Here is a 26,161-nt window from a genome sequence, read left to right as displayed (position 1 = left end):
ACTGGGAAATTTTTCCAGGAACATAGTGGATGCATCAAGCTTTTTCTGACCTGATACAGACTGAGTGCCTTCTCGAGCACCACTAACAACACCACGTCCCTTAAAAACAGGCTTTTTTGGCATTTTGGGTTTTGTTGACAGATTTTCAGATGTTGATATTCCAGGTGCCTTCCAGGTGCCTTCTGGGAAAAGCGAAGAGTCTCCCTCAGCTAGAAGATCGTTGGGTACAGCCGGGACCAGCTGCTTGGAAAGCATCGCCAAACCAGGGATTGAGGCTATGTGCCCACGATGCAGAAATGAAGCAGAAAATTTCTGCAGCATTTCTGCATCTCCCTGGCAGAAAAAAACGCATGCAGATTGTGCATGCGTTTTTCCTGCAGAATACATGCGGATCCACATGCGGGTTCACATGCGTTTCCGCATGCAGATTGACAAGCACTTTCCAGGCGATAGCATCACTTGGAAAGTGCTTGACAACTAGGTCACACTGTATAAATCCATGCAAACAGCATGGATTTATACAGTGTGAACCGTAAAAATTAAAACAAATAAAGCTATACTCACCCCCGAGGCCCCGGCGTGGCTGCAGCGCTGCTTCCTGGCTGGTTCCCGGCTGCCGGCATATCGCGAGACAGAGCGGTGAAGGGTCTGCGGTCACATGACTGTGACGTCACCGAAGGTCCTTCAGCACTGCTGGCATTCAGAGAGAAGACGCCGGACAGGCGAGTATAAACTTTATTTGTTATTTTATTCTTTTTTTACAGGTACAATGGTACCCAGGTCTGGATGAGAGTCTCCTCTCCTCCAGAACTGGGTACCATCCGCACATAGAGACGCATAGAAGCCGCTTGTAAAAATGTACAGTCGCGGTTTCTGTGCGTCTCAATGCAAGTCAATGGCGGGAGTTCCGCTGCACTTCCGCAAAATTAAATGACATGCTGCGGATTTTTGTACGCAGCATAAACGCTGCGGAAAAATCCGCAGCATGTGCATAGAACATGCGGAATCCCCTTGGGGACCATGGGGTGCGGATTACCTAGCGTTTTACAAGCGTTTCCGCTGCGGAAATTCCGCAGCATAAACGCTTGAAAAACGCTACGTGGGCACACAGCCTGAAGCTTGAAGAGGACAATTTGCATATTCCAGGTGCCTTCTGGGAAAAGCGAAGAGTCTCCTTCAGCTAGAAGATCGTTGGGTACAGCCGGGACCAGCTGCTTGGAAAGCATCGCCAAACCAGGGATTGAAGCTTGAAGAGGACAATTTGCATATTCCAGGTGCCTTCTGGGAAAAGCAAAGAGTCTCCCTCAGCTAGAAGATCGTTGGGTACAGCCGGGACCAGCGTCTTGGAAAGCATCGCCAAACCAGGGATTGAAGCTTGAAGAGGACAATTTGCATATTCCAGGTGCCTTCTGGGAAAAGCGAAGAGTCTCCCTCAGCTAGAAGATCGTTGGGTAAAGCCGGGACCAGCTGCTTGGAAAGCATCGCCAAACGCGCACCGAAATTGTTTATCCTAGGGTATCACAAGATAGAAGACAGACATCAAGTCAGCAGGGGCAAGGAGCAGCATGGCAGATGTGACTACCTACATGGTGAGCTGCAACATGTGCTACATGTTCACAGATCGACCAGAAGATGAAACCAACTTCACCTGCCAGAAGTGTAGACTACTGGCTCTTTTAGAAGAAAAGGTGTGGGGACTGGAAGAAAGAATTGCGACATTAAAACTCATCAAGGAAAATGAAGACTTCCTGGACAGAACAGAAGCGTCACTACTGGTCACGGAAAGTGAAGGAAGCGTCAGAGAACCTCCAGAGGCAGACAAGTGGAGGCAAGTGACCAAAAGAAGCAAGAAGACCATGGAGACACCACCAACCACACAACTGAGAAACAGATTCCAAGGACTTGTGGAGGACGAAGATGGCACACCTAAGGATGAGGCACTACCAGCAAGCAAAGAAGAAAAGAGCACCCAGAAGCGACAAGAAAAAGGACAGCCAAGAAGGGAAGAAGAGTGGTGGTGGTGGGAGACTCACTACTGAGAGGAACAGAAGCAGCTATCTGCAGACCGGACATAACCGCAAGAGAAGTATGCTGCCTCCCAGGTGCGAAGATCAAGGATGTTACCGATAGGATACAGAAGCTCATCAGTTCCAAGGAGGTCCACCCATTTCTTCTGATACATGTTGGCACCAATGACACGGCAAGGAAGGACCTACCGACAATCTGCAAGGACTTTGAAGCATTGGGGAAGAAAGTAAAAGAACTGGATGCGCAGGTAGTTTTTTCTTCTATCCTTCCAGTAGACGGGCATGGCGTCAGGAGATGGAACAGGATCCTTGATGTGAACAACTGGCTGAGACGATGGTGCAGACAACAAGGATTTGGATTCCTGGACCACGGTGTGAATTACCTCTTTGACGGACTCCTTGCAGAGACGGACTACACCTCAACAAACCCGGGAAACACACATTCGCCAGGAGACTCGCAACACTCATCAGGAGGGCGTTAAACTAGAAGAAGAGGGGATGGGAAGAAAAACGCCGGACACGAACATGAAACCAGAGAACATACTAATGAAAGATATGAAGTGCGACAAAGAAGGTCCAAGACAAGATACTTGGAAGGGAGGTAAGAAAATTTCTAATACAATCCACAGGGAGAAGATTGGAACAAAACAAAATTGTGTAAACTGCGTGCTAGCAAATGCCAGAAGCCTGACAAACAAGATGGATGAACTGGAAGCAGAAATATCTACAGGTAACTATGACATAGTGGGAATAACCGAGACATGGTTAGATGAAAGCTATGACTGGGCAGTTAACTTACAGGGTTACAGTCTGTTTAGAAGGGATCGAAGAAATCGGAAAGGGGGTGGAGTCTGTCTATATGTAAAGACGTGTCTAAAGCCTACAATACGGGAGGATGTATGGGAGGGAAATGAGGAGGTCGAGTCCAGTTCTGGGCTCCGGGGCTCAGGAAAGACATATTGGAGCTAGAGAGGGTACAAAGGAGGGCGACTAAGGTAATAAAGGGAATGGATGGACTAGAATACCCAGAGAGGTTGTCAAAATTAGGCCTATTTACGTTGGAAAAGAGAAGGCTTAGGGGAGACCTCATAAACATGTATAAATACATCAGGGGGCAGTACAGAGATCTCTCCCATGACCTGTTTATACCAAGGATGGTAACAAAGACGAGGGGGCACACTATGCGTCTGGAAGAAAGGAGGTTCCTGCACCAGCATAGAAGGGGATTCTTTACGGTCAGAGCCATGAGACTCTGGAACTCTCTGGGAGAGGAAGTGGTGATGTCCAACTCACTTAATGAGTTCAAGAGAGGCCTGGACGCCATTCTTGAGAACAATAAAATTACATCTTATGCTTAGTGATAGTTAATTAATCCACGGATTTAATCTGACTGCCAGATTGGAGTCGGGAAGTGAATTTTTCCTCAATGATGTAAATTGGCCTATACCGCATGTTTTTTTTTTGCCTTCCCCTGGATCAAAGCTGCGGAATATCTGCAGTGCACAAGAAAGAGGCTGAACTGGATGGACGCTTGTCTTTTTTCGGCCTTATAAACTATGTAACTATGCATAAACTATGTAACTATGGCACAAGCCAAGCTAGCTGTCACAGCCAAATTAGTGGGTAAAATGGCCTGTTGCGTGCTTGGTAGCAGGCAGTCGGAAATGTTTGGACTACGGCTTTGTGTAGGGCATTAAACGTATTTTTAAGTGGACTAATGTGGACAGCAGAAGCCAGGCTCTGACCCCTAAAACAGCGAGGAAAATAGACCGGTGCTAAAAAAAAAAAAAAAAAAAAAAAAAAGGCAGCACAAAATGCTACTTACTCTGTGTGATGGACAAATATTGCTTTGCCTCTTACAAGAGCTGTTTTAAGATGGACACTGGAAGAACACATTAACCTCTCCCTACCTAATATACAATCTCTCCCTCCCTGTACTCTGACTTTATTGTGTGTCTTCAGCTCTGAAAAGAGCTATTTTTTGGTGGTATTATGGAGCTAGTGAGCGGCTCCTTTAAACTGTCCCTGCTCGAGTATCTCTCCATCCCTACTCTACACTGAACTAGCGTACACTGCAGGTAGCCCTGAAAAGGGCTTTTGTTTTATCAAGAGGCCTAAACACTCTCCCTAGCAGCTCAGCGATCTCTCCCTATGCTTGTAGAATGCAGGCTCCGGACGCAATGTGCACAAAATAGCGGTGGCAGGGCTTAAATAGACCAGGCCAGCCAATCACAGTAATGCCACAAACAAGATGTCTGCGGCATTACTGTGATTGGTTAAGAAGCCCAGCATGTTTAGTGGCTGCAAAGAAGGCGCCAAAACTGCAGGGCGAGACATCCGAATATAGCGAGGCGAGTACACAAATACTCGCAATATAACGAGTAACCCGAATACCGTACTATAAGTGCAAATAGCGGATAGTAAAGAATACAGTCGCTCATCACTAATCATAATCAATCCGATCTCTTTGAAACTTTTTTCTCTTGCCAGCAATAATGTCCTGCTCAAACTTATCTAGCGTCTCTTTCAATGTAGTCCAAAATGGCTGTACTAACCCAATTTGATCAAACGTATTAAGTTTACTCTCTAGATTTTTATATTGACTTTCGTGTTTGCAAGTAGTTCCCTATCGTGCTCTAGGATCATATTAATGACAATGGTCGAACACCAAATCAACTCCTGCTCCCATGAGGTCTGGAAACTTAATGTTGGCTCCCAAGCCGGAAAAATCTGGACCCTAAGCCCCCGAAGCACAGTGGCTAGTTTCAAATATTCCACAATAGCCTGATACCCAACTTATATGCAGAGATCAGCTCTTTTGAGATTTGTTTAAAATTTGGATCCGATGCATTACCTCTATTCTCACCCAAAGGTAAAAATATGTTGGCCGACTGGTTGGCCCGAGAAGCCTCTCTAGCTTCCCAGTCCATGACTGACACACCGTACAATAACACACAATTATGCAACAGTTATAATCAAATAATACCAAACTATGGGGCGTGCTCGAAACACACCAGAGAGATGAGCAAAGGAAGACTTGAGACAAAAAATGGATATAGGATGCACAACCACTATATAAAAATAGGGTGCTCCATAATGTAAAAGCTATGAGCCAAATTAAGAAGAAAAAGAATCCATTTAACTATGTGCACACCCAAAATAAGTAATCAAAATTTTATTACAAGCAAGACAAGTTAGACATGATTAAAACCTGACATAAAATCAACACATGGTTGCAGATAAGGAATGCATTAATACATACAGGAATATGATAAAGTTTACATAAATTGCAGCAGGCCCAAATATACTTATGATGGTATTAATACATAAAGAATATATACGTATATGTATCAGATCTAATATACACCAAGTGTGTGGTTATAAATAAACAATCAATTATGCTATTATATATAAGTATTGTGTCTTTTCTGATCACATCTGAGTATTGGGCTTGGTTATAGGAAGTTTCGCCCCCAGCAATTTGCCCCCATCAGTTCGCCCCCAGGTACATTTCGTCCCCAGGAAGATTCGCCCCCAGATGTTTCGCCCCTGGATGTTCCCCTCCCACACGTTTCACCCTGCACTTTTCGCCCCGGATGTTTCGCCCCCTAGCATTTCGCCCCCGGATGTTTCACCTACAGCATTTTGTCCCTGGATGTGTCGCCATCTGATGTTTCGCCTATAGCATTTTGACCCCAGATGTTTCACCTTCAGCTTTTGGGGTCAACATGCATGGAACAAAACATCTAGGGTTGAACATACCTGTGGGTAAAATATACATGACCACAATTGCTGGGTAAGAAACTTTCTAAAACCTGGGCTCGGTGAGTAGCAGTGGCAGGCTGTAGAATTGTGCTCCAGTGGAACCTGTGGCTGCCTTTTCAGCAGCTCACCCAGTGTCTCTTCTGGCTGGCCTTAAAGGAGTATTATCACCCTAGAACACAAAAAAACTGACATACTTACCTGTCGCAGCTGCAGCTCCTTGGGTCCCGGAGTACAGTCTAGTGGTTCCCCGTGACGTCTTCTCCTGCTTCCAGCTGTCTTTTCATCTTGCCTGGATCACTGATCCATGAAGCATGATGAATGCCGCGGCAGTGAGGCCGAATGTCTCCCGGCCGCTCACCGACATGACGTCACTTCTGCCCCATTTATCAGTCAATCCCGGGGGCAGGATGCCTCTACTCTCACCAAGACACTGCTGTGCATGCGCAGTGCTGCTGGTGTTACATTTAATGGCTTCTTTTTGTCATCCATTACATATCATACTGTATCTAGTGATGAGCAAACCCGATCTGGAAAGTTCAGGGTTCGTATCAAACATTGTCTGCTCGGGTTCAACCACACAGACCCCAAACAGGCAATGTTCGGAGTTTGCTCATCAGAAAATAAAAATCGCTTCTCTCTCCTTCATTGAGGTCCTGCGTGGAGAGTCTTCTTGACCAAGGGGATCCCTAGCTAGGAATCCTGAAAGGGATTCCCTCGGGTACGATGATATATTTACACAATGTGAAAGTGCATGGAAGAGGACCCTCCGCGTCTGCCGGTACCTCAGCAAAGGGGTAAGTAGCAATATATATATTTTTTTACTATCTGGTCAGTGATGAGGATGTGGTGGACATATTCTCCACTCCTCTGAGTCTCCATACCCATTGAGTTCAATGGAGATGATAGTTTGGGGGTGCTGAACCCAAACCCGGATTTTCTTGTGGTTTGGCACGGAACTGCCCGAACTGAACTTTAGCAGGTTCACTTCTCACTAATCATATTTTGGGTCTAAGATGTATAAATGTGGTCAAGTTACGTTTTTTTTTTTTAATTCCAAACTTTAAATTTTCTAGATAAGTAACTTTACAGACAGAAAAATATTAACAATTGGTCAAACCAACCAACATTGCAGAACAATATATTTAAAGCGTAGCTCCAAAAAAAAAAAAAAAAAAAGTGATATGTTATAGTACCTGTGGCACTGATCTTTTCCAATGGAGACCCATTCCAGCAGCTTTTTTAAAAAAATATATATAACTTTTTTCTAAATTTTATTTAGTTTTGTGTGAAAAGTCCCATCCAAGTTACAGCAGCAGGCTCTATGTGCTGCAGGATTTCAGTGATTACTAAGGAAGTTGGGCCCCCTTGGTAGCAGAAATTGTGGATGGATTCAGGCTTCCTGTGATACATTCAGGGCTGCTGGTTCACAGCCCTCTGGAAAGTTCCCCTTCCCCCTCCCCTCATGTGCTTTATCCTGGACAAGAGGAGGGCTCCACCCCCTGTGTAAAGCCAGTAAAGGACTGAGCACATGGGGAGTTGGGGAGCTTTGCAGGGGGCTGTGAACCAGCAGCCCTGTATACATCATAGGGAGCATGTTGATGCCTCTTTCAGACTTGCTGTTTTCCTGGCGATTACTGCGACAGTTTAAAACCGCAGCGGTAATCGCCAGGAAGATAGAACATGTTTTAAAATGTAAAACCGCATGGCTTTCTGCTGCACAGCTTTCCCGCGATTTGAGCCCATTGACTTGCATTGGGCAAATCAAGTGCTATCTAGTGGTTTTGCCAGAAATTACCGCCGCAGTTTTTAAACTGCGGCGATAATCGCCGGCAAAACTGTTAGTCTGAAAGAGGCCTGACAGTTGCACGCCCCCTAGAGTCCGTCCACAAGTTCTGCTGCTAAGGCGAAACGACCTCCTTAGTAGCTACTGAATTCCTGCATCACATGGAGCCTGCTGCTGGAACTTGGATGGGACTTTTCTCACAGAAGTGAAGTTGCTGGAAGGGGGTCTCCATTGGAAAAGAAGATCAGTACCGCAGGTACTATAACATAGCAAAACTTTTTTTTTTAGAGTTACGCTTTAACTGTATAAATTAAAACTGTTAATCAAGAAACATAAAGGGTATAGAGGGGGAAGGGTTAGAGAAAAAGAGGAAAGAAAAGAAAGATTGCAGGTGTTAATGTTTGAATTATTTTACAGCTAAATATGTGACCATGAACTAAAATTCAAAGCTGTAGGCAATGCCTCTCAGATAATCTATCACGCTTCTATTGTTTAAATCTTGCACAATACGTTTAACCCTTGCTAAAATTACAGCATATTTTTTGTTTCTTGCAGTGGTGGGATTTCCTCCTATTATCTGAATAATTTCTAAACTGTGGAGCTCTTGCTGATGTTTCAGACAGTTAATGAACCGGCCGGTATATATTTGGGAAAAGAGTACCACATGTATATTGAAAGCTACGGTGCCATCCTTCAACATCATTATTTGTTCGTTGTTGATCATTCAATGTTCGATCATACATATTCCAAAGTTGAACTGCAAACAAAGGTGCCTGACGTCCTCTGTGAGTAATTTGACCAATATAGGTATCTTCAAAATAGTTGGCAATGGGTATTGCTTCTTGTGGAAAGTCAGGATTTTCCATTAACTCTTCAAATGAAGGCACAACATTCTGTGGTGGTAGAAAGGCAAGGGCATGTATCATGCTTATCCAACGAGCAAATTCATGGTCACCTTGATATTGCACCTTGAGTCCTTCATTTTGAACTTTACGCCAAACTGACTGTGATAGGTGGAAGAAGCAACAGGTCTTCTCAAGGTTGGGGAATTCACTCTCAAATGCCTGAATTGCAGCTAGTTCAAAATCCAACATCAGCTTGTGTGGCTGCAGTCCAGGTGGCATTTTCTTTAGCTCTTGTAGCAACCTCTGGTACGTTGAACGGCTCTTGTCCATCAGCAAGGCGTATACTACAGGAACAACAAGGCCGCTGTGGACTACATGAATTGTATAAAGTTGCTTGAACAGGGCTGCTGTACTGAAAAACATGGCACCAGCAAACCACTCTTTACTTTGTACCAGTAGATGGAGATTGTCTCTTGTTCCAAATATCAAGATGCGGCTGTGTCCTCTTCCTAATTAAAAGTGAAAGTATTAGTACAGGAAATAATGAGAGACAAAATAAAAAGTAACAAGTAGAGACAAAGAATTTTGGGATGAATTCACAAAAAAATCTCCTTATCAGAAGCAACCGTTGTTCATATCTCACATTAAAAACTCACATTTTACTTCAGATTTTCTGATTTTATAACAGAAACTTAAAACTGAAGCAAAATCTGGTGTGAAGGGGCTAAACAAGAGTTTTTTCTACGACATGTATTGTCCCAGTGGAAAATGATATATTCCTGTCTAAAAATGCTTCCAAGCTTCAAAAATGTCACATTTTCAAAGTTGTGAAAGGATTAACGGCACCAGAAACTAACAAAATGCAGTAATCCATGCTAATAAAAGGTTTACATAAGGAAAAACGAGCAAACATGTAAGAAGTATTTGTGAAAAAAAAGCATACTAACTCAATGGTTCATTAGGTCGGGGTCATATGCAGCGTAAATGTCTAAATCCCATCCACATGCTGATGAAAAAATGAACAGTTAAAAAAAATGACATGCAGTGCAGCAGTGGCGTACCTACCATGTAGGCAGGGGACGCCACTGCCCCCGGGCCCTAAGGGGGCCTGCCGCCAAGGGGTGTAATGCGCCCATGAAAACCAGGCCCCCTGGATCTACCATGCTCTGGTAGGTGCCTGTCACCTACCGGAGCATGGCAAGGATAAATTAATACTCACCGCCTGCTGCGCTGCTTTCCTCACTCTGCTTTGATGCAGATCCTGAGACGTGAGCGATCACATGATTGCATACATCATTCCAGGTCCTGTATCAAAGCAGATGAACGGAGCGTGTGGCACAGGTGGTGAATATTAATTAACCCCCTGCCATGCTCTGGTAGGTGACAGGCACCTACCGGAGCATGGTGTACCCTCTTCCCAGCACTAATTCAGCATTGGAACTTCATTTCAGGCTGTTGGCAAGGGGCGTGGCTAAAGGGGGCAGGGCATCACGGAGGAAGGGGGGCCCAGGCCCCTTCAAAACTTTGCTATGGGCCTAGGGCCAAGATACTTATGACCCTGCACGCTGAGCCCCGACATGAGGGCCTGTAACCAGTGCTCGCCCCCCTGTGCAAACCCAGCCCGGAGGGCCTCAGCAATCTGACCTGATCCTGGACGTTCGACTCCGGGACCAGCAAAGAAAGGAAGTAACGTGGGATGTCCCGGCGCTTATGTATCCATGGGGACGGCTTGTGGCAGCCATCCCTTCCGCTTCATTGGACCTTTCTGTGGGCTTCAGGATCACTGGTCAGTAAGGGGCAGCGAAGGGGGGGGTCACAAATCGCCACAGCCTGGGGAGGGGCCACCACAGTCAGTGACTCCTTCCTTATTTAGTATGGAGTCTACCATTATGCAAAGAAGATTCCAGTCATTCAGACAAGGGGCTAAAATTCTGCACTAAAACCTGCACCTAAATCCATAGAGCTAAATGGAGATTTTGGTGTAGAATTATCTACACCAGAATAGCTGTATATCTACAGTTGTGGATAATCCACAGAGGTTAGGAGACATGTTAATGAATCCTTAAGGTACATTCATATGCACTTAAGTAGTTGCAGCAGACAATCTGCAGCTATTTTATAGCAGAAAATTCTACACTAAAATTGATATCTAGTGATGGGGGTTTGATGCGACAACCTTGTCCTCTGGCTGTGATTGACAATGGCTGGATACCTGCAAATCATGGTTGGAGGACAAGGTTACCACTCTGCTTATGAATATGACAGACCACTGTATCTCAAAGGCAGGACTTCTACTTTGAAGTGGAGCAGAGAATCAGACTGCAACTAAACAAGTGAGGCATAGTTGGAATCAGTAGGCCTCACTCTACATTAAACTATCCTCAAAGTTTCCCTTTAAGGCAAAAAAATCACATAGTATTCTATATCAGCACTTTTCACATTTGTGCAACATAAACTTTGCAATAATTCTGCATAATGGAAATGTTAAATGCTTACCAGAGTCATGCATATCATCAATATTGATCTCCTGGAACTCCTGGGGAATAACAAGTTGATCAAGGGTTGGGGGCAACCTTGGAATATTGCCAAGTTGCCTTGATAATCGTTTTGTTCTCTTCAGTGATGCTTTCCTTGGGAGAAGTGCTACATTAGAATGGGCTCCTGAAATGACTTCTGTGAGAATCTGTTGTGGTGTCTCCTGTGTTGTCCTTGCCCTGGTGACCGCCTCATTGACAGGTCGGATTGCTTCAGGTCTTGCTGCTCATGCTACGTGGTTGTGGGGATTGGTTACTTTCACCACTTCACCAGATGCTTCATTGGTCCAAACACGTCCCTTGCAAGTCGACCGTTTTTCACACACCCAGATGGAATGGACATCGTCAGACGTTTTTTTGGAAAATACGTAAATGTGATTCTCGTAGACCAACTTCTTCTTCCCACGTTTGGATAGAACTGAATTCATACTTGTAGACAGTGAATTGCGGTGAAAGCTGACTGATTTTTTTGTGCTTGTACACCTCTCTTTGTAGAGATTTTAGACACTGCTATATTCTGATGTAAAGATGGAATAAAAGCTAGTCTAATGCAACTTGCAGGACTTCTGACATGCAAATTGTTACATCTGCAACAAAACTTGCAAAACAGCAGGTCAGTGCTGGGTCAGGTAAAAGTTCACAAAATGTTTAGATTTTAGAGTGGTTTACATTCCCAATATAAATCAGGCCTCATTCACACTACATTTTTTGAATCCGTTTATTTGTTTCGTGTTGTTTTTGTAACACAAAAGCGTTTTAGAAACGTTTTGGAAAATGTCTTGTTAAAATTGCAGGGAAAATGCTCTGATGGAAACAGTTGATTTAACATGTCACAAAAGTGCAGCACTCTGTACAGTACTTAGGTGACATGTGGATTGATGACAGACGGGAATTTATGAACCACAAGGACAAACTGGCGAAACATCCAAACACAAAATTCTGGGGGCAAAACAGGGTACAAACATCCAGGGGCGAACTGCTGGGGGCGAAACATCCGGGGGCGAACTGCTGGGGGCGAAACATCCGGGGGCGAACTGCTGAGGGCGAACTGCTGGGGTGAAATGTGCAGGAGCAAAACATCCTGGGGGCCAAATGCTGGGGACGAAATGTGCGGGGACGAAACATCCAATTCCCATTGGGCTCTGGCCTTCCAGTGGATGAGGGCACACCACCTGTAAGTCCTTAGTCTTTTAATTGTGTGTATATACAGTACAGACCAAAAGTTTGGACACACCTTCTCATTTAAACATTTTTCTGTATTTTCATGACTTTGAAAATTGTACATTCACACTGAAGGCATCAAAACTATGAATTAACACATGTGGAATTAGATACTTAACAAAAAAGTGTGAAACAACTGAAAATATGTCTTATATTCTAGGTTCTCCAAAGTAGCCACCTTTTGCTTTGATGACTGCTTTGCACACTCTTGGCATTCTCTTGATGAGCTTCAAGAGGTGGTCACCAGAAATGGTCTTCCAACAATCTTGAAGGAGTTCCCACAGATGCTTAGCACTTGTTGGCCCTTTTGCCTTCATTCTGCGGTCCAGCTCACCCCAAACCATCTCGATTGGGTTCAGGTCTGGTGATTGTGGAGGCCAGGTCATCTGGCGTAGCACCCCATCACTCTCCTCCTTGGTGATAGAGCTCTTACACAGCCTGGAGGTGTGTTTGGGGTTTATTGTCCTGTTGAAAAATAAATGATGGTCCAACTAAATGCAAACCGGATGGAATAGCATGCCGCTGCAAGATGCTGTGGTAGCCATGCTGGTTCAGTATGCCTTCAATTTTGAATAAATCCCCAACAGTGTCACCAGCAAAGCACCCCCACACCATCACACCTTCTCCTCCATGCTTCACGGTGGGAACCAGGCATGTAGAGTCCATCCGTTCACCTTTTCTGCGTAGCACAAAGACACGGTGGTTGGAACCAAAGATCTCAAATTTGGACTAATCAGACCAAAGCACAGATTTCCACTGGTCTAATGTTCATTCCTTGTGTTCTTTAGCCCAAACAAGTCTCTTCTGCTTGTTGCCTGTCCTTGGCAGTGGTTTCCTAGCAGCTATTTTACCATGAAGGCCTGCTGCACAAATTCTCCTCTTAACAGTTGTTGTAGAGATATGTCTGCTGCTAAAACTCTGTGTGGCATTGACCTGGTCTCTAATCTGAGCTGCTCTTAACCTGCGATTTCTGAGGCTGGTGACTCGGATAAACTTATCCTCAGAAGCAGAGGTGACTCTTGGTCTTCCTTTCCTGGGGCGGTCCTCATGTGAGCCAGTTTCTTTGTAGCGCTTGATGGTTTTTGCAACTGCACTTGGGGGCAGATTCAAAGTTTGCCCAATTTTTCGGACTGACTGACCTTCATTTCTTAAAGTAATGATGGCCACTCAGTTTTCTTTACTTAGAATTTATATTATGGCAAGAAAAAAGCAGCTAACAGTCTATTCAGTAGGACTAGCAGCTGTGTATCCACCAGACTACTGCACAACACAACTGATGGTCCCAACCCCATTTATAAGGCAAGAAATCCCACTTATTAAACCTGACAGGGCACACCTGTGAAGTGAAAACCATTTCCGGTGATTACTTCTTGAAGCTCATCAAGAGAATGCCAAGAGTGTGCAAAGCAGTCATCAAAGCAAAAGGTGGCTACTTTGAAGAACCTAGAATATAAGACATATTTTCAGTTGTTTCACACTTTTTTGTTAAGTATATAATTCCACGTGTTAATTCATAGTTTTGATGCCTTCAGTGTGAATGTACAATTTTCAAAGTCATGAAAATACAGAAAAATGTTTAAATGAGAAGATGTGTCCAAACTTTTGGTCTGTACTGTATGTTGGGCACCTGGGATACCCCCCTCACTTTCCCTGAGGAAGCTGCCGAGTGCAGCAATACGCATGGGCTTGTGAGGTTGTGTTTGCAGATGGGATGGGGACTTCCATGTGGTTCATTTGAGGACTTTCTTACATCGTGTCATGATATGTATGGGGTGGGCCCCGCTAGTATCAGACATAGTGCACTAGTTTATCTAGCACCCTCTATGATGTTTTCTATTACATAATGACTCTAAAATTGGGTGGCTTATTTGTATCCATCTCTTATGTCATTTACTAAATATGCAGGGAACTGCAGTAGGTTTGTATTATTTTTCTTCTTAAGATTCCAATATATGCTGACATCAAACCCAACCCTATAACCCCACTTGCCAGCAAAACAAGGCAGTGGGCAGAGCGGAGGCTAAGTGCCAGAATTGGCATCTTATGGATGCGCCATTTCTGGGATGGCTGAGAGCTGATGTTTGTAGTTTTAAGTGAGCCAATATTCATGGCCCCTTCCTAGGCTATTAATATTAGCCCCCAGTTGTCTGCCTAGCCTTTGCTGGCTTTTAAAATAGGGGGACCCCACGTCAAATTTTTGGGGGGGTCCCCCATTTTAATAGCCAGTAAAGGGTAAGTATACAGCTGGGGGCTGATATTAATAGCCTGGGAAGCTCCATGGGTATTACCCCCTTCCCATGCTACAAACATCTGTCCATAGCTGTCCCCTTATCCTCTACTAGTGAACAAAATTAGGGGGGACCCCACCCCATTTTTTTCTTAAATTCTTTAATTTTAACAATAAATTACATGTACAGTAAGCAACACATGCTAAACACAGAATATATATCTCACTGACATATTTATATCTATGTATATATACAGTTAGGTCCATATATATTTGGACAGACAACATTTTGGTTCTAGACATTACCACAATGAATTTTAAACAAAACAATTCAGATGCAGCTGAAGTTCAGACTTTCAGCTTTCATTTGAGGGTATCCACATTAAAATTGGATGAAGGGTTTAGGAGTTTCAGCTCCTTAACAGGTGCCACCCTGTTTTTAAAGGGACCAAAAGTAATTGGACAATTGACTCCAAGGCTATTTCATTAACAGGTATGGGCAATCCCTTCGTTATGTCATTCTCAATTAAGCAGATAAAAGGCCTGGAGTTGATTTGAGGTGTGGTGCTAGCATTTAAAAAGTTTTGGTGTGAAGTAAACATGCGGTCAAAGGAGCTCTCCATGCAGGTGAAACAAGCCATCCTTAAGCTACAAAAACAGAAAAAACCCATCCGAGAAATTGCTACAATATTAGGAGTGGCAAAATCTACAGTTTGGTACATCCTGAGAAAGAAAAAAAGCACTGGTGAACTCATCAATGCAAAAAGATCTGGGCGCCCACGGAAGACAACAGTGGTGGATGATCACAGAATAATCTCCATGGTGAAGAGAAACCCCTTCACAACAGCCAACCAAGTGAACAACACTCTCCAGGAGGTTGGCGTATCAATATCCAAATCTACCATAAAGAGAAGACTGCATGAAAGTAAATGCAGAGGGTTCACTGCACGGTGCAAGCCACTCATAAGCATCAAGAATAACAAGGCTAGACTGGACTTTGCTAAAAAAAAAATCTAAAAAAGTCAGCACAGTTCTGGAAAAACATTCTTTGGACAGCTGAAACCAAGATCAACCTCTACCAGAATGATGGAAAGAGAAAAGCATGGCGAAGGCGTGGTACAGCTCATGATCCAAAGCATACCACATCATCTGTAAAACCCGGCGGAGGCAGTGTGATGTCTTAGGCATGCATGGCTGCCAGTGGCACTGGGTCACTAGTGTTTATTGATGATGTGACACAGGACAGAAGCAGTCGAATGAATTCTGATGTATTCAGAGCCATACTGTGTGCACAGATCCAGCCAAATGCAGCCAAACTGATTGGTCGTCGTTTCATACTACAGATGGACAATGACCTAAAACATAAAGCCAAAGCAACCCAGGAGCTTATTAAAGCAAAGAAGTGGAATATTCTTGAATGGCCACATCAGTCACCTGATCTCAACCCAATTGAGCATGCATTTCACTTGTTAAAGACTAAACTTCAGACAGAAAGGCCCACAAACAAGCAGCAACTGAAAACCACGGCAGTGAAGGCCTGGCAGAGCATCAAAAAGGAGGAAACACAGCGTCTGGTGATGTCCATGAGTTCAAGACTTCAGGCAGTCATTGCCAACAAAGGGTTTTCAACCAAGTACTAGAAATGAACATTTTATTTACAATTATTTAATCTGTCCAATTACTTTTGGTCCCTTTAAAAACAGGATGGCACATGTTAAGGAGCTGAAACTCCTAAACCCTTCATCCAATTTTAATGTGGATACCCTCAAATGAAAGCTGAAAGTCTGAACTTCAACTGCATCTGAATTGTTTTGTTTAAAATTCATTGTGGTAATGTCTAGAACCAAAATTAGAAAAATGTTGTCTTTGTCCAAATATATATGGACCTAACTGTATTTCTGTATGTATGTATCTGTCTGTATATATCCATCATTATATAGAATATTTCCATAGAGTAAATGACCTAAACAATTCCCCTATGGAAAAGCCCATGTTAAAATCGCATTGCAATCAGATTGCATACGCATGGCAATCGAATGTAAATATGATGCTAGGTGATAAAATTACATGGCACTCGCAGGAAAATTGCATGACACTAGTCCTTGTTTTGGTCCCAATATTGGAACGTTTTTTTTTTTCACATATGGGTATGAGCCCTTAATATGAGCATTGCTTCTCCCTTGTGTGAATTCTCTGGTGCTTAACAAGACTTGATTTATCTGTCCAACATTTCCCACATTCTGAACATGAATATGGCTTATCCTCTGTGTGAGTTCTTTGGTGTCTAACAAAGTTTGATTTCCATGCAAAACATTTTCCACATTCTGAACAGGAACATGAATATGGCTTATCCTCTGTGTGAGTTCTTTGGTGTCTAACAAAGTTTGATTTCCATGCAAAACATTTTCCACATTCTGAACAGGAGAATGAATATGGCTTCTCCCCTGTTTGAGTTCTCTGGTGTCTAACAAAGTTTGATTTCCATGCAAAACATTTTCCACATTCTGAACATGTAAAAGGCTTCTCCCCTGTGTGAGTTCTCTGGTGTATAACAAGCGATGATTTCTGTAGAAAACATTTCCCACATTCTGAACAGAAAAAAGGCTTCTCCCCTGTGTGAGTTCTCTGGTGTCTATTAAGGTGTGATTTCCGTACAAAACATTTCCCACATTCTGAACATGAAAAAGGCTTCTCCCCTGTGTGAGTTCTCTGGTGTCTATCAAGGTGTGATTTCCCTACAAAATATTTTCTACACTCTGAACATGAATATGATTTCTCCCCTGTATGAGTTCTCTGATGACTTACAAGCATCGATTTCCAGTTAAAACATTTCCCACATTCTGAACATGAATGTGGCTTCTCACCAGTATGAATTCTCTCATGCCTAACAAGATCTGATTTCTGGTTAAAATATCTCCCACATTTGGAACAAGAAAATTTCTTCTCTGTGTGAATTTTTTTATGTTTAACAAAAGATGTATCAAGGTGATAACTATTTCCATACTCTGAGTGTGTAATTGGCTTCTTTGCTTTAAGATGAGTTAGTTTTTTAATGCTTCTTATCTGACTTATATTTTTGTTAGTAGTCTGTAATGAATCACAATATAGGATCTGTTTCATAGGATCAGATGATAGATCTGGAGTAATGACATTCATTCCAATTGTATCCTGTGTGATTTCTAGGTCATCTGATTTAACAATTGAAGATGTCAGTTGTCCCTCTGATCTCCTTGTATAGTCATCTGTCAAAAATAAAACCAATTATTATTTTTGAATAAAATATCCTTGAAATTTATATTTTTGAACATTTCTACTCAAAATGTTTATAGAAATGGGAAGTTATGTAGCAAAACTGAATTATTCACTAAAAAGAATGACAGTTCACAGTCTAATAGAAGACCTCAGAGCATGAACCAGTGGTATGTGGTGTTCATTCTGCCTCCAAATATTGAAATAAAAAGCATCCAAACAATGTTATGTAGGCGAAAATGATACCAAAAAAACTTTTACTCATCCTGTAAAAATCAAGCCCCGACTCAGGTGTCAAAATAGTCACTACTCGTATAGATTAATTCACCGATGGTTATCATTTACACAATGGAGTCACTTTATGGGGTTTTCTTCTGCTCTAGTTTTATGCCATTCTGCAACATTGGAGCTTCTACAAATGGTGTGTCACATCTCCTCTTGCTATGTCTGCTTCTGTCACCAGTCAATGCCACAATTCATTCTGCAAGTGGCACTGGTGATGGAGGAAACATTGGAACCAGAAGCTCTGGGCGGCGCAGGCTCTGTCCAGCCAATAAGAATAGGGTGGCCGAGACCAGTACTACCATCCTGTGTGGCAGTACGTGTGTGTGGGCTGTCCAGCTGGAATAATCAGCTACCTGTTTCAGGTAATTGGAAAGCACCACACCCTACTAAAGCTCGAAGCATATTGCCAGAAGGTGCCAGATACAGCCTTGTTCTCCTCTGGTTCGGTCCTGTGTGCTCAGGTCCCGGCTTGTGCATTTGGCCTGTTCTGATCCCAGCCTGTTTACTGACTATACTTGTGTCTTCTGATTTTGTATTTTCTCTGACAAGTGTTTTCAAAAATGAAACGCAAATATATCAACCTAAAATTACCAAAAACATAAAGTACAATGTGTCACAGAAAAAAATATTTCAGCATCACTGGAATCAGAAGAAGCATCCAAAGTTATCACCATATAAAGTGACAGATTTGAAAAATGGGGCCTGGTTAGGAACAAAAAACGGTCTGCGGGAAGTGGATAAATCAGAGGATTTTGGGCAGTAGCTACTGAAGTAAAAAACTGTGACTATAAACAATAACACATCTACTGAAATCATCAAACTCAACAGTCTTCATTAGTAAAAAATTAATAACTAGAGGAGAACCATCTCTGGAGTAATAATAGTATGGGGCTCGGTGGCTCTTGGCAATGTAAACTATTGTAGGGGCAATATTTTCTGTCAGAAGAGTTTCTTTAAGAAATATTATATATTTAAAAATAACTTTTTAAAATAGTGTATCTAAAATTTAGATCTCGGTATTTGGCAGAGACAATGGGACCGCCCAGCCTATTTTCACCTTCTTGACCAGGCCAATTTTTTAAATTCTGACCAGTGTCACTTTTGAGGTTATAACTCTGCAATGCTTCCCGTGATTGTGAGACTGATTTTTCATGACATGTTGTACTTCATGTTAGTGGTAAATTTTGGTCAATATAATTTGCATTTATTTATGAAAATATGGAAAATTTGACAAAAAAAACCCTTTAAAAATTAGCAATTTTCAAACTTTGAATTTTTATGCTCTTAAATCAGAGATACACCAGAGATACACCACACAAAATAGTTAATAAATAACATTTACCACATTTCTATTTCACATCAGCATAATTTTTTAAACATAATTTCTTTTTGTTAGGAAGTTGGAAGGGTTAAAATTTTATGATCAATTTCTAATTTTTCCAACAAAATTTAACCCCTTACTGACATTGTCCCTGCGTTCTGGGACTTTAGGACCAGGTACGTACTATTACACACAATGTTTAATGCGGTCCGGGACCAAAGTCGCGGTGATCACATTAAATTTCCGGAGCCATCTTACCTTAGGCTAGATGGCGTCATCATCCTGGGGGGTGTCGCCAGCCCCCCGCAACCACAATCACTGTGATTGGCTGTTCAATTCTGAACAAATCGCAGCATTTCTCAGTGTTTCAGGCAATCAGATTGCCTGAAACACTGATGTGCAGCCTAGAATTGGCGCTCTAAGAGCACTAGTGCCTGGCAATGCCAGGCCTTCCCCAAACCCGCTCTGATTGGTACGATCGACAATGACATCGATCGCACCAATCAGAGCACGTGACCGCACTGTGACCGGGCGTTGACCGTACTGTGACCAGCGGCTCACCGTTCCATGACCCCCCTATGACAGCCCTGCATCTCCTCACAGTTGCTGAGGATTTGTACAGGGCAGTCATCGCTGCTATGCTAGGCCGTGTGGTGCCACAGAAGCCTCTGTGAAACCACAATACCTTCTCCTACCTGCTCCTGCTCCGGCCTGCTGCTCCTGCTGCTGCTGAAAGAAGAAGAGAGAAGACTTTGGTAAGTAGATCTGATCTCTCCTCATCCACCCCAATCGCCCCCCCTCTTTTTACCCCCCTCTCCACCTCACTTTATGCCACCGAGCGCTGATCAGTACTTGATCGTTCATTTTTTGGCAGCTTTTTTTTTTCGTGCGCCCTGCAGCGGCCGAGCGCTGATCAGTGACGCAAACCACTGATCAATGTCCATGCTCGCTGGCTTCCAGGACTTTTTGTCTCCGTCCATTTCCTCCCCCCCCCACACACTTTGCACCACCTCTGTGCATGCATCCAGCAGCCGCCAACCGTTGATCGGTGACGCAAATCACCAATCAGCACTCGTGCTTGCTGTTTTCCACTTTTTTTTTCCATGGACTCTCTTTCTTTTGTATAGTACAGTCACATTGTCAGATCGTGCGCTATGCTGGACATTATGGTGCTACAGAAACCTATGACACCACAATTGCCACTCCTGCTGGCACAGAAGAAAGAAGTCATCAGTAAGTAGATCCCTACCTGATCTCTCCTCATCCACCCCAATCCCCGTCTTCCCCCCTCCTTTTACACCTTTCCCCATCCCTGCCACTGAGCGCTGATCAGCACTTGATCGCTTGATTTTTGGCAGTTTTTTTTTTGTGCGTCCTGCAGCGGCCGAGCGCTGATCAGTGACTACATCACTGACTACATCACTGATCAACATCTGTGCTTGCTGTTTTCCATGACTTTTTTTGTCCCAGTCCATTTTTTCTCCCCCCCCCCACTTTGCACCACCTCCATGCGTGCATCCAGCTGCCACCGAGTGTTGATCGGTGATGCAAATCACCAATCAGCAGTCGTGCTTGATGTTTTCCACTTTTTTACTACTGACTTTTTTTCCTTTGTAGAAGACGTTCGCGCTGTCCGATCATGCGCTGTGCTGGGCCTTGCAGTGCCACAGAAGCCTGTGACACCACAATTGCTGCTGCTACAGAAAACATCAGATAGAAGACATCAGACAGAAGGCAACTGTAAGTAGATTTTTTGATCCCTCCTCATCCACCCCAATCCCTCTCTTCCCTTTCCCATCTCTCTTTCTGCCACCAAGTGCTGATCAGGACTTGATTGCTTGACTTCTGGCATTTTTTTTTCGTGCTTCCTGCAGATCACTGATCCACTCTCGTGCTTGCTGTTGTACACTTCCTCCCCACCTACACAGTATGTGCACATCAAGCAGCCAATGAGTGTTGATCGGTGACGCAGTTCACTGATCCGCACTCGTGCTCACTGTTTGCACCACTGTTGTTCCTTTTTTTTTTCTTTCAGAAAAAAAAGCTTTACACCGAGCACACTGACACACACAACTGAATAAAGTACTGACAAACACACACCACATACATAAAAAAAATGTCCCGCTCTTCCCAAACCCGCTATTCAGTGAAGGAGGCATAAGCTTTCCTTGCCTCCGACACTGACAGTGAGGGAGAGGATCCCACCTTTCTTTATTTTTTTGACTCCTCATTCTTGTCCTCTTCAGGTTCTGCTGAACCACTACTCAGACGCCCCAGGAGAGAAGATGAACCAGCGCCCCCATTACTGACCCCGTATGGACCTCACCCTTCGAAAATTATGAGCCATTGATTCCTTATTTTGTAGCGGAATCAGGAATTAAGTTCGACACCACCGGCCTCACAGAAACAGACTTTTTCAAAGTCTTTTTCTCTGAAGATTTTGTAAACCTCAGGGTATGTGAACACACGTTGTGTTTTGCTGCGTATTTGCTGCAGATTTTTATGTAAATTTTCAGTTGCGTCTGGCATTACCAGCAAAGTCTATGAGAAACCAGAATTCACAGTTCCCACATGTTGCTTTTGGTTTGCTGCGTCTTTTCAGTGATTAGAAAAAAGCTGAAAGAAGTGACATGTCACTTCTTTCAGCGTTTTTTAGCATTTTTTCAGCGATTTCACCCATAGGAAGTAATGGGGGGGATGAAAAAACACTACAAATACACAGCAAAAACACACCAAAAAACGCACCTGCATATTTTGCTGCGTATTTGCAACGTTTTTGATGGCAAAATAGAATGGGAGTCTTATTTTTCACACAACTTTATGTGCATTACTAAATAGAGACAGGACAATGAAAAAAACACTGCAAATACGCAGCAAAAACGAAACAAAAAACGCAACTAATCTCCTGGCAGAGAAAAGTTATCAGCAGATTTTGGTGCAGAAAAAACACAACATGTGCACTTACCCTCATGGTGGGCCAAACTAATTTGTACACTCAACAATTTTTGACACAAAACTGCTCATCATTTTCTAACTGGTCTCCTCTAGAAATGATCCCCTGGTCCTTCATATGGGGATCCTGAAGAAGCCAGAAGTTCGGCAATACTGGAGTGTTAACGTTTTGTATAACACTCCAGTGTTCCGAATGGCCCGGACACGTTTTGAGGCCATCCACAAGTTCTTGCATTACAACGATAATGCATGGTGTCCTGCACAAGATGATCCCAACTTTGATCGTCTTTTCAAAGTTTGGCCCGTCATTGAGCACTTTAAGAACAAGTTTGCTGAAGTGTATGTGCCCCAAAGGGACATCTGCATGGATGAGTCCCTAATTCATTTTAAGGGGAGGCTTGGATTAAATAATAATAATCTTTATTTTTATATAGCGCTAACATATTAAGCAGCACTTTACATACATTATCATCGCTGTCCCCACCGGGGCTCACAAGCTAGATTCCCTATCACTATGTCTTTGGAGTGTGGGAGGAAACCGGAGAACCTGGAAAAAACCCATGCAAACACGGGGAGAACATACAAACTCCTTACAAATGTTGTCCTTGGTGAGATTTGAGCCCAGGACCACAGCGCTGAAAGGCGTCAGTGCTAACAGATTCCGACAGTACCTGCCCAGTAAGAGGGCCAGGTACGGAATTAAGCTGTACATACTGTGTGAGAGCACCTCAGAGTACACTCACAAGTGTACAGTTTATGAAAGTAAGGACTCCCGGATTGAACCCCCTGAATGCCCCCCTGTTCTGGGAGTGAGTGGGAAAATTGTCTGGGATTTGGTGCACCCAATGCTGGATCGAGGTTATCACCTTTACCTGGATAACTTTTATACCAGCATCCCACTCTTCAAGTCCCTCTCTGCGCGAGGTACCGGAGCCTGCGGTTCTGTCCGCAAAAATCAGAGAGGTAATTGGGCAGATGCTCACAAGTGGTGAGAGCAGAGCCCAGGTATGTCATTCTCTTGACCACCATACATGGTGATGGCAGCACCCAAAGCATTGTACGAGGTTCCTCTACACAGTTCGTCAAACCAGACTGTGTAGTGGAGTACAACAAGTACATGAGGGGAGTTGATCTCTCTGATCAAGTCCTCCAGCTGTACAGTGCTTTGAGAAAGGCCAAGGTGTGGTGCAAGAAGCTGGCCGCGCACATCATACAGATGGCAATGCACAACGCTTTCCTTCTATCATGATGTGCAGGCCAGATGTCAACCTCATATCTTCAGTACTAGGAGGTAGTAATCGAGGCCCTGATATTTGGCAGTGGTGACGGAGTGGGCCCCAGTACTTCCGGAACTGAAGGACCTCAAATTCTACCAGGCCAGCATTTCCCATGGGGAGGACCCTTAAAGCGGAAGAAAAGGTAAGTCACAAAAGAGGTGCCGAGTGTGTTACCGAAGGGAGATACGCAAGGACACCATTTATCAATGCGACACCTGCCCCGACAAAACTGGCCTGTGCATGAAAGAATGGTTCAGAAGGTACCATACTTCCATGCACTACTAAATTCATTTCTGACGTATTACACTACATTATAAAATTCACATATCAGGAATCAGTAGATCAGTTCCAAACAGGGGGCACTTGTTGGGCATTTCCACTGTTTAGGCATATTATGGGCTCTGAGAACGTGACATGACGCCCACAGACCATTCCATCAAAGTCTGCATTCCAAAACGTCACTCCTTCCCTTCCGAGCCCTGACTTGCGCACAAACAGTAGTTTTCTCAAACATATGGGGTATCAGGGTACTCAGCAGAAATTGCACAACAACTTTTGGGGTCCAATTTCTCCTGTTGCCCTCGTGAAAATAAAAAAATTACGGCTAAAATATCGTTTTTGTGGAAAAAAAGTCGGTTTAATTAAAGCGATACTAGATTTATATAGATTTTATGTTCTTGGCTGCTGTCACATACTAAAAAACGTTTTTCTATATTATAATAATTTTTCTATATTTCTGAAGCCAGTGTCATGTTAGGGGTTGTTTTTTGCGGGAAGAGTTGATGTTTTTATTGATAGCATTTTCAGGCACATAACATTTTTGATCACTTTCTATTCCGATTTTCGGGGGGGGGGGGGGGGGCAGAATGAACAAAAACCAGCAATTCAGGAATTGTTTTTATTTTTTTATACTGCTCACCGTGTGGTAAAATGAATAAGGCAGCTTTATTCTTAGGGTCAGTACAATTACAGCGGTACCACATTTATATAATTTTTTTATGTTTTTCTGCTTTTACACAATAAAAACTATTTCATAGAAAAAAATTGTTTTTGTATCGTTATATTGTGAAAGCTAGAACTTTTTTACTTCTCCGCTGATGGAGCTGTATTGTGGCTTGTATTTTGCGGGACAACATGATGTTTCCAGCTATACTATTTTTATTTCCATTCGATTTTTTGATTGCGTTTTATTCCACTTTATAGTTGGTTTTAAAAGAATTTAAAGGGAACTGGTCATGTCATTTTGTGTTTTAAACTACTCTCAGTGTGTTGTTATGCAATGTGCATCACTAACATTGTTTTCTCAAAGAAAAGCTCCCAGTATATATGTGTAAAAACACTTGATATCACTAGCAGATTGCATTACAGACCTTTCATTTCAGTCATAGGGGTGGCACTTTTTATCGCTTCAGTCACAGTCAGTCATGGTCCTGTTCATAATATTCACGCCCACCGCATTGGGATTGATTGCCGTGACTGGCCTGATGTCATGGCAAAGGCCTCTGAAATCTCTTGCTTGCGCAATGCCCATCAGCTCCCCGGGCATGCGCACTGAAACTAGGTATAAGTCCTCAGCTTCTTTTCACAAGTACGCATGCTCTGCGGTGGCGAGCAGGAAGACAGTGGCGTGCATAGCGTGCGGGCTCACAAACTATCATGTGGCCACTGACTCACAGTGGCTCTATTGCCGCGAAGTCAGGCCAGTCACGGAAATTAATCACAATGCAGGGGGCGCGAATAATTTTGAACAGGACCATGACTGTGACTGAAGCAGTAAAAAGTGCCACCCTTAGGATTCTAGAAAGGCAAAAGCATCATTACTCTCCACTTTCTCTTAGAGGCCCATCATAATCATTTTTCTTCAAATAATTTCCTAACGTGTCAGCACATTCTACTTATGCTGTCATTTGGCTTTGTAGTTTACAGATCTGGGCAAATAAGGGTCAGCATCTTCTAATTAAAGGGGGTAGGTGGATCCTCCAGGTTGTAAGCTCTATAGAAGAAGGGTTTTCAATGGCCAAAGTAATTTGAAAAGTTTTGGGTGGAGGAACATACAGAAATATAACAGTAGAATAGTGATCATATGATTGTGATTTGTCCGGACTACACTACTGATATAGCAGTGAAAGCTGATGATTGAGAAGACTCTGTGACTTCTCTGTATTTAGTGGTTACTACTCACGTGGACAATTATCTGTAGGAATCTCCTCTTTACACCGCTCATCACCCCTCACATATGTTTCTGTAGTATCAATATGGGTCAGATCTTTACTCTGAAACAAATATTGTAAAAGTCACAGACAGATGGAGAAGTCACATCTATCATCAGCTCTAATCCTGCCATCTCCACCGTTCTCATCACACAAGTATAAAACATATAAATCTGGTGTCACGCAAGGTGTGGGAAAGACTTAGTGCAACACAAAACTCTAGGGAAAGGGGAGACCTCCTAGTCTGGTCTAGTGTCACCCTGTCTCTACCGTCCCTATACTGGCTCTTCACCAATCGCCGCGCGCGTGCCTCGCCCTGACTTTCCCTGGCGTATGGCTAAGGCTAGGGATGGGAGGAGATGAGCACTAGTCAATCTCCACTAAACTCTCTACACAACAAGCGTAGACAAATAGGCGCTGGGGTTGCTTAGGTTTAGACAACTCCAGACAAATGTGCACACGGCC

The 26,161-nt window shown here is 43.4% G+C and overlaps 1 protein-coding gene across 1 annotated transcript in view; it reads right to left on the bottom strand.

Annotated features, from left to right (window-relative positions):
* LOC141271400 (uncharacterized) overlaps positions 1-26,161 on the bottom strand; it is a 139,467-nt gene that overhangs the window by 48,291 nt on the left and 65,015 nt on the right. The window contains exons 14-15 of the mRNA XM_073681489.1: positions 25,669-25,759; positions 16,565-17,644 (exon numbers count right to left, since the gene is read on the bottom strand). Of these exons, the coding sequence (XP_073537590.1) occupies positions 16,565-17,644; positions 25,669-25,759 (1,171 nt within the window). The remainder of the gene's footprint in view (positions 1-16,564; positions 17,645-25,668; positions 25,760-26,161) is intronic.

Source organism: Phyllobates terribilis, unplaced genomic scaffold (assembly GCF_046119375.1).
Source record: "Phyllobates terribilis strain yellow unplaced genomic scaffold, ASM4611937v1 Scaffold_5__5_contigs__length_657084704, whole genome shotgun sequence".
NCBI classification, from domain to species: domain Eukaryota; kingdom Metazoa; phylum Chordata; class Amphibia; order Anura; family Dendrobatidae; genus Phyllobates; species Phyllobates terribilis.
Note: the sequence above shows the minus strand (reverse complement) of the source record. Positions and strands in the feature narration are given on the sequence as shown.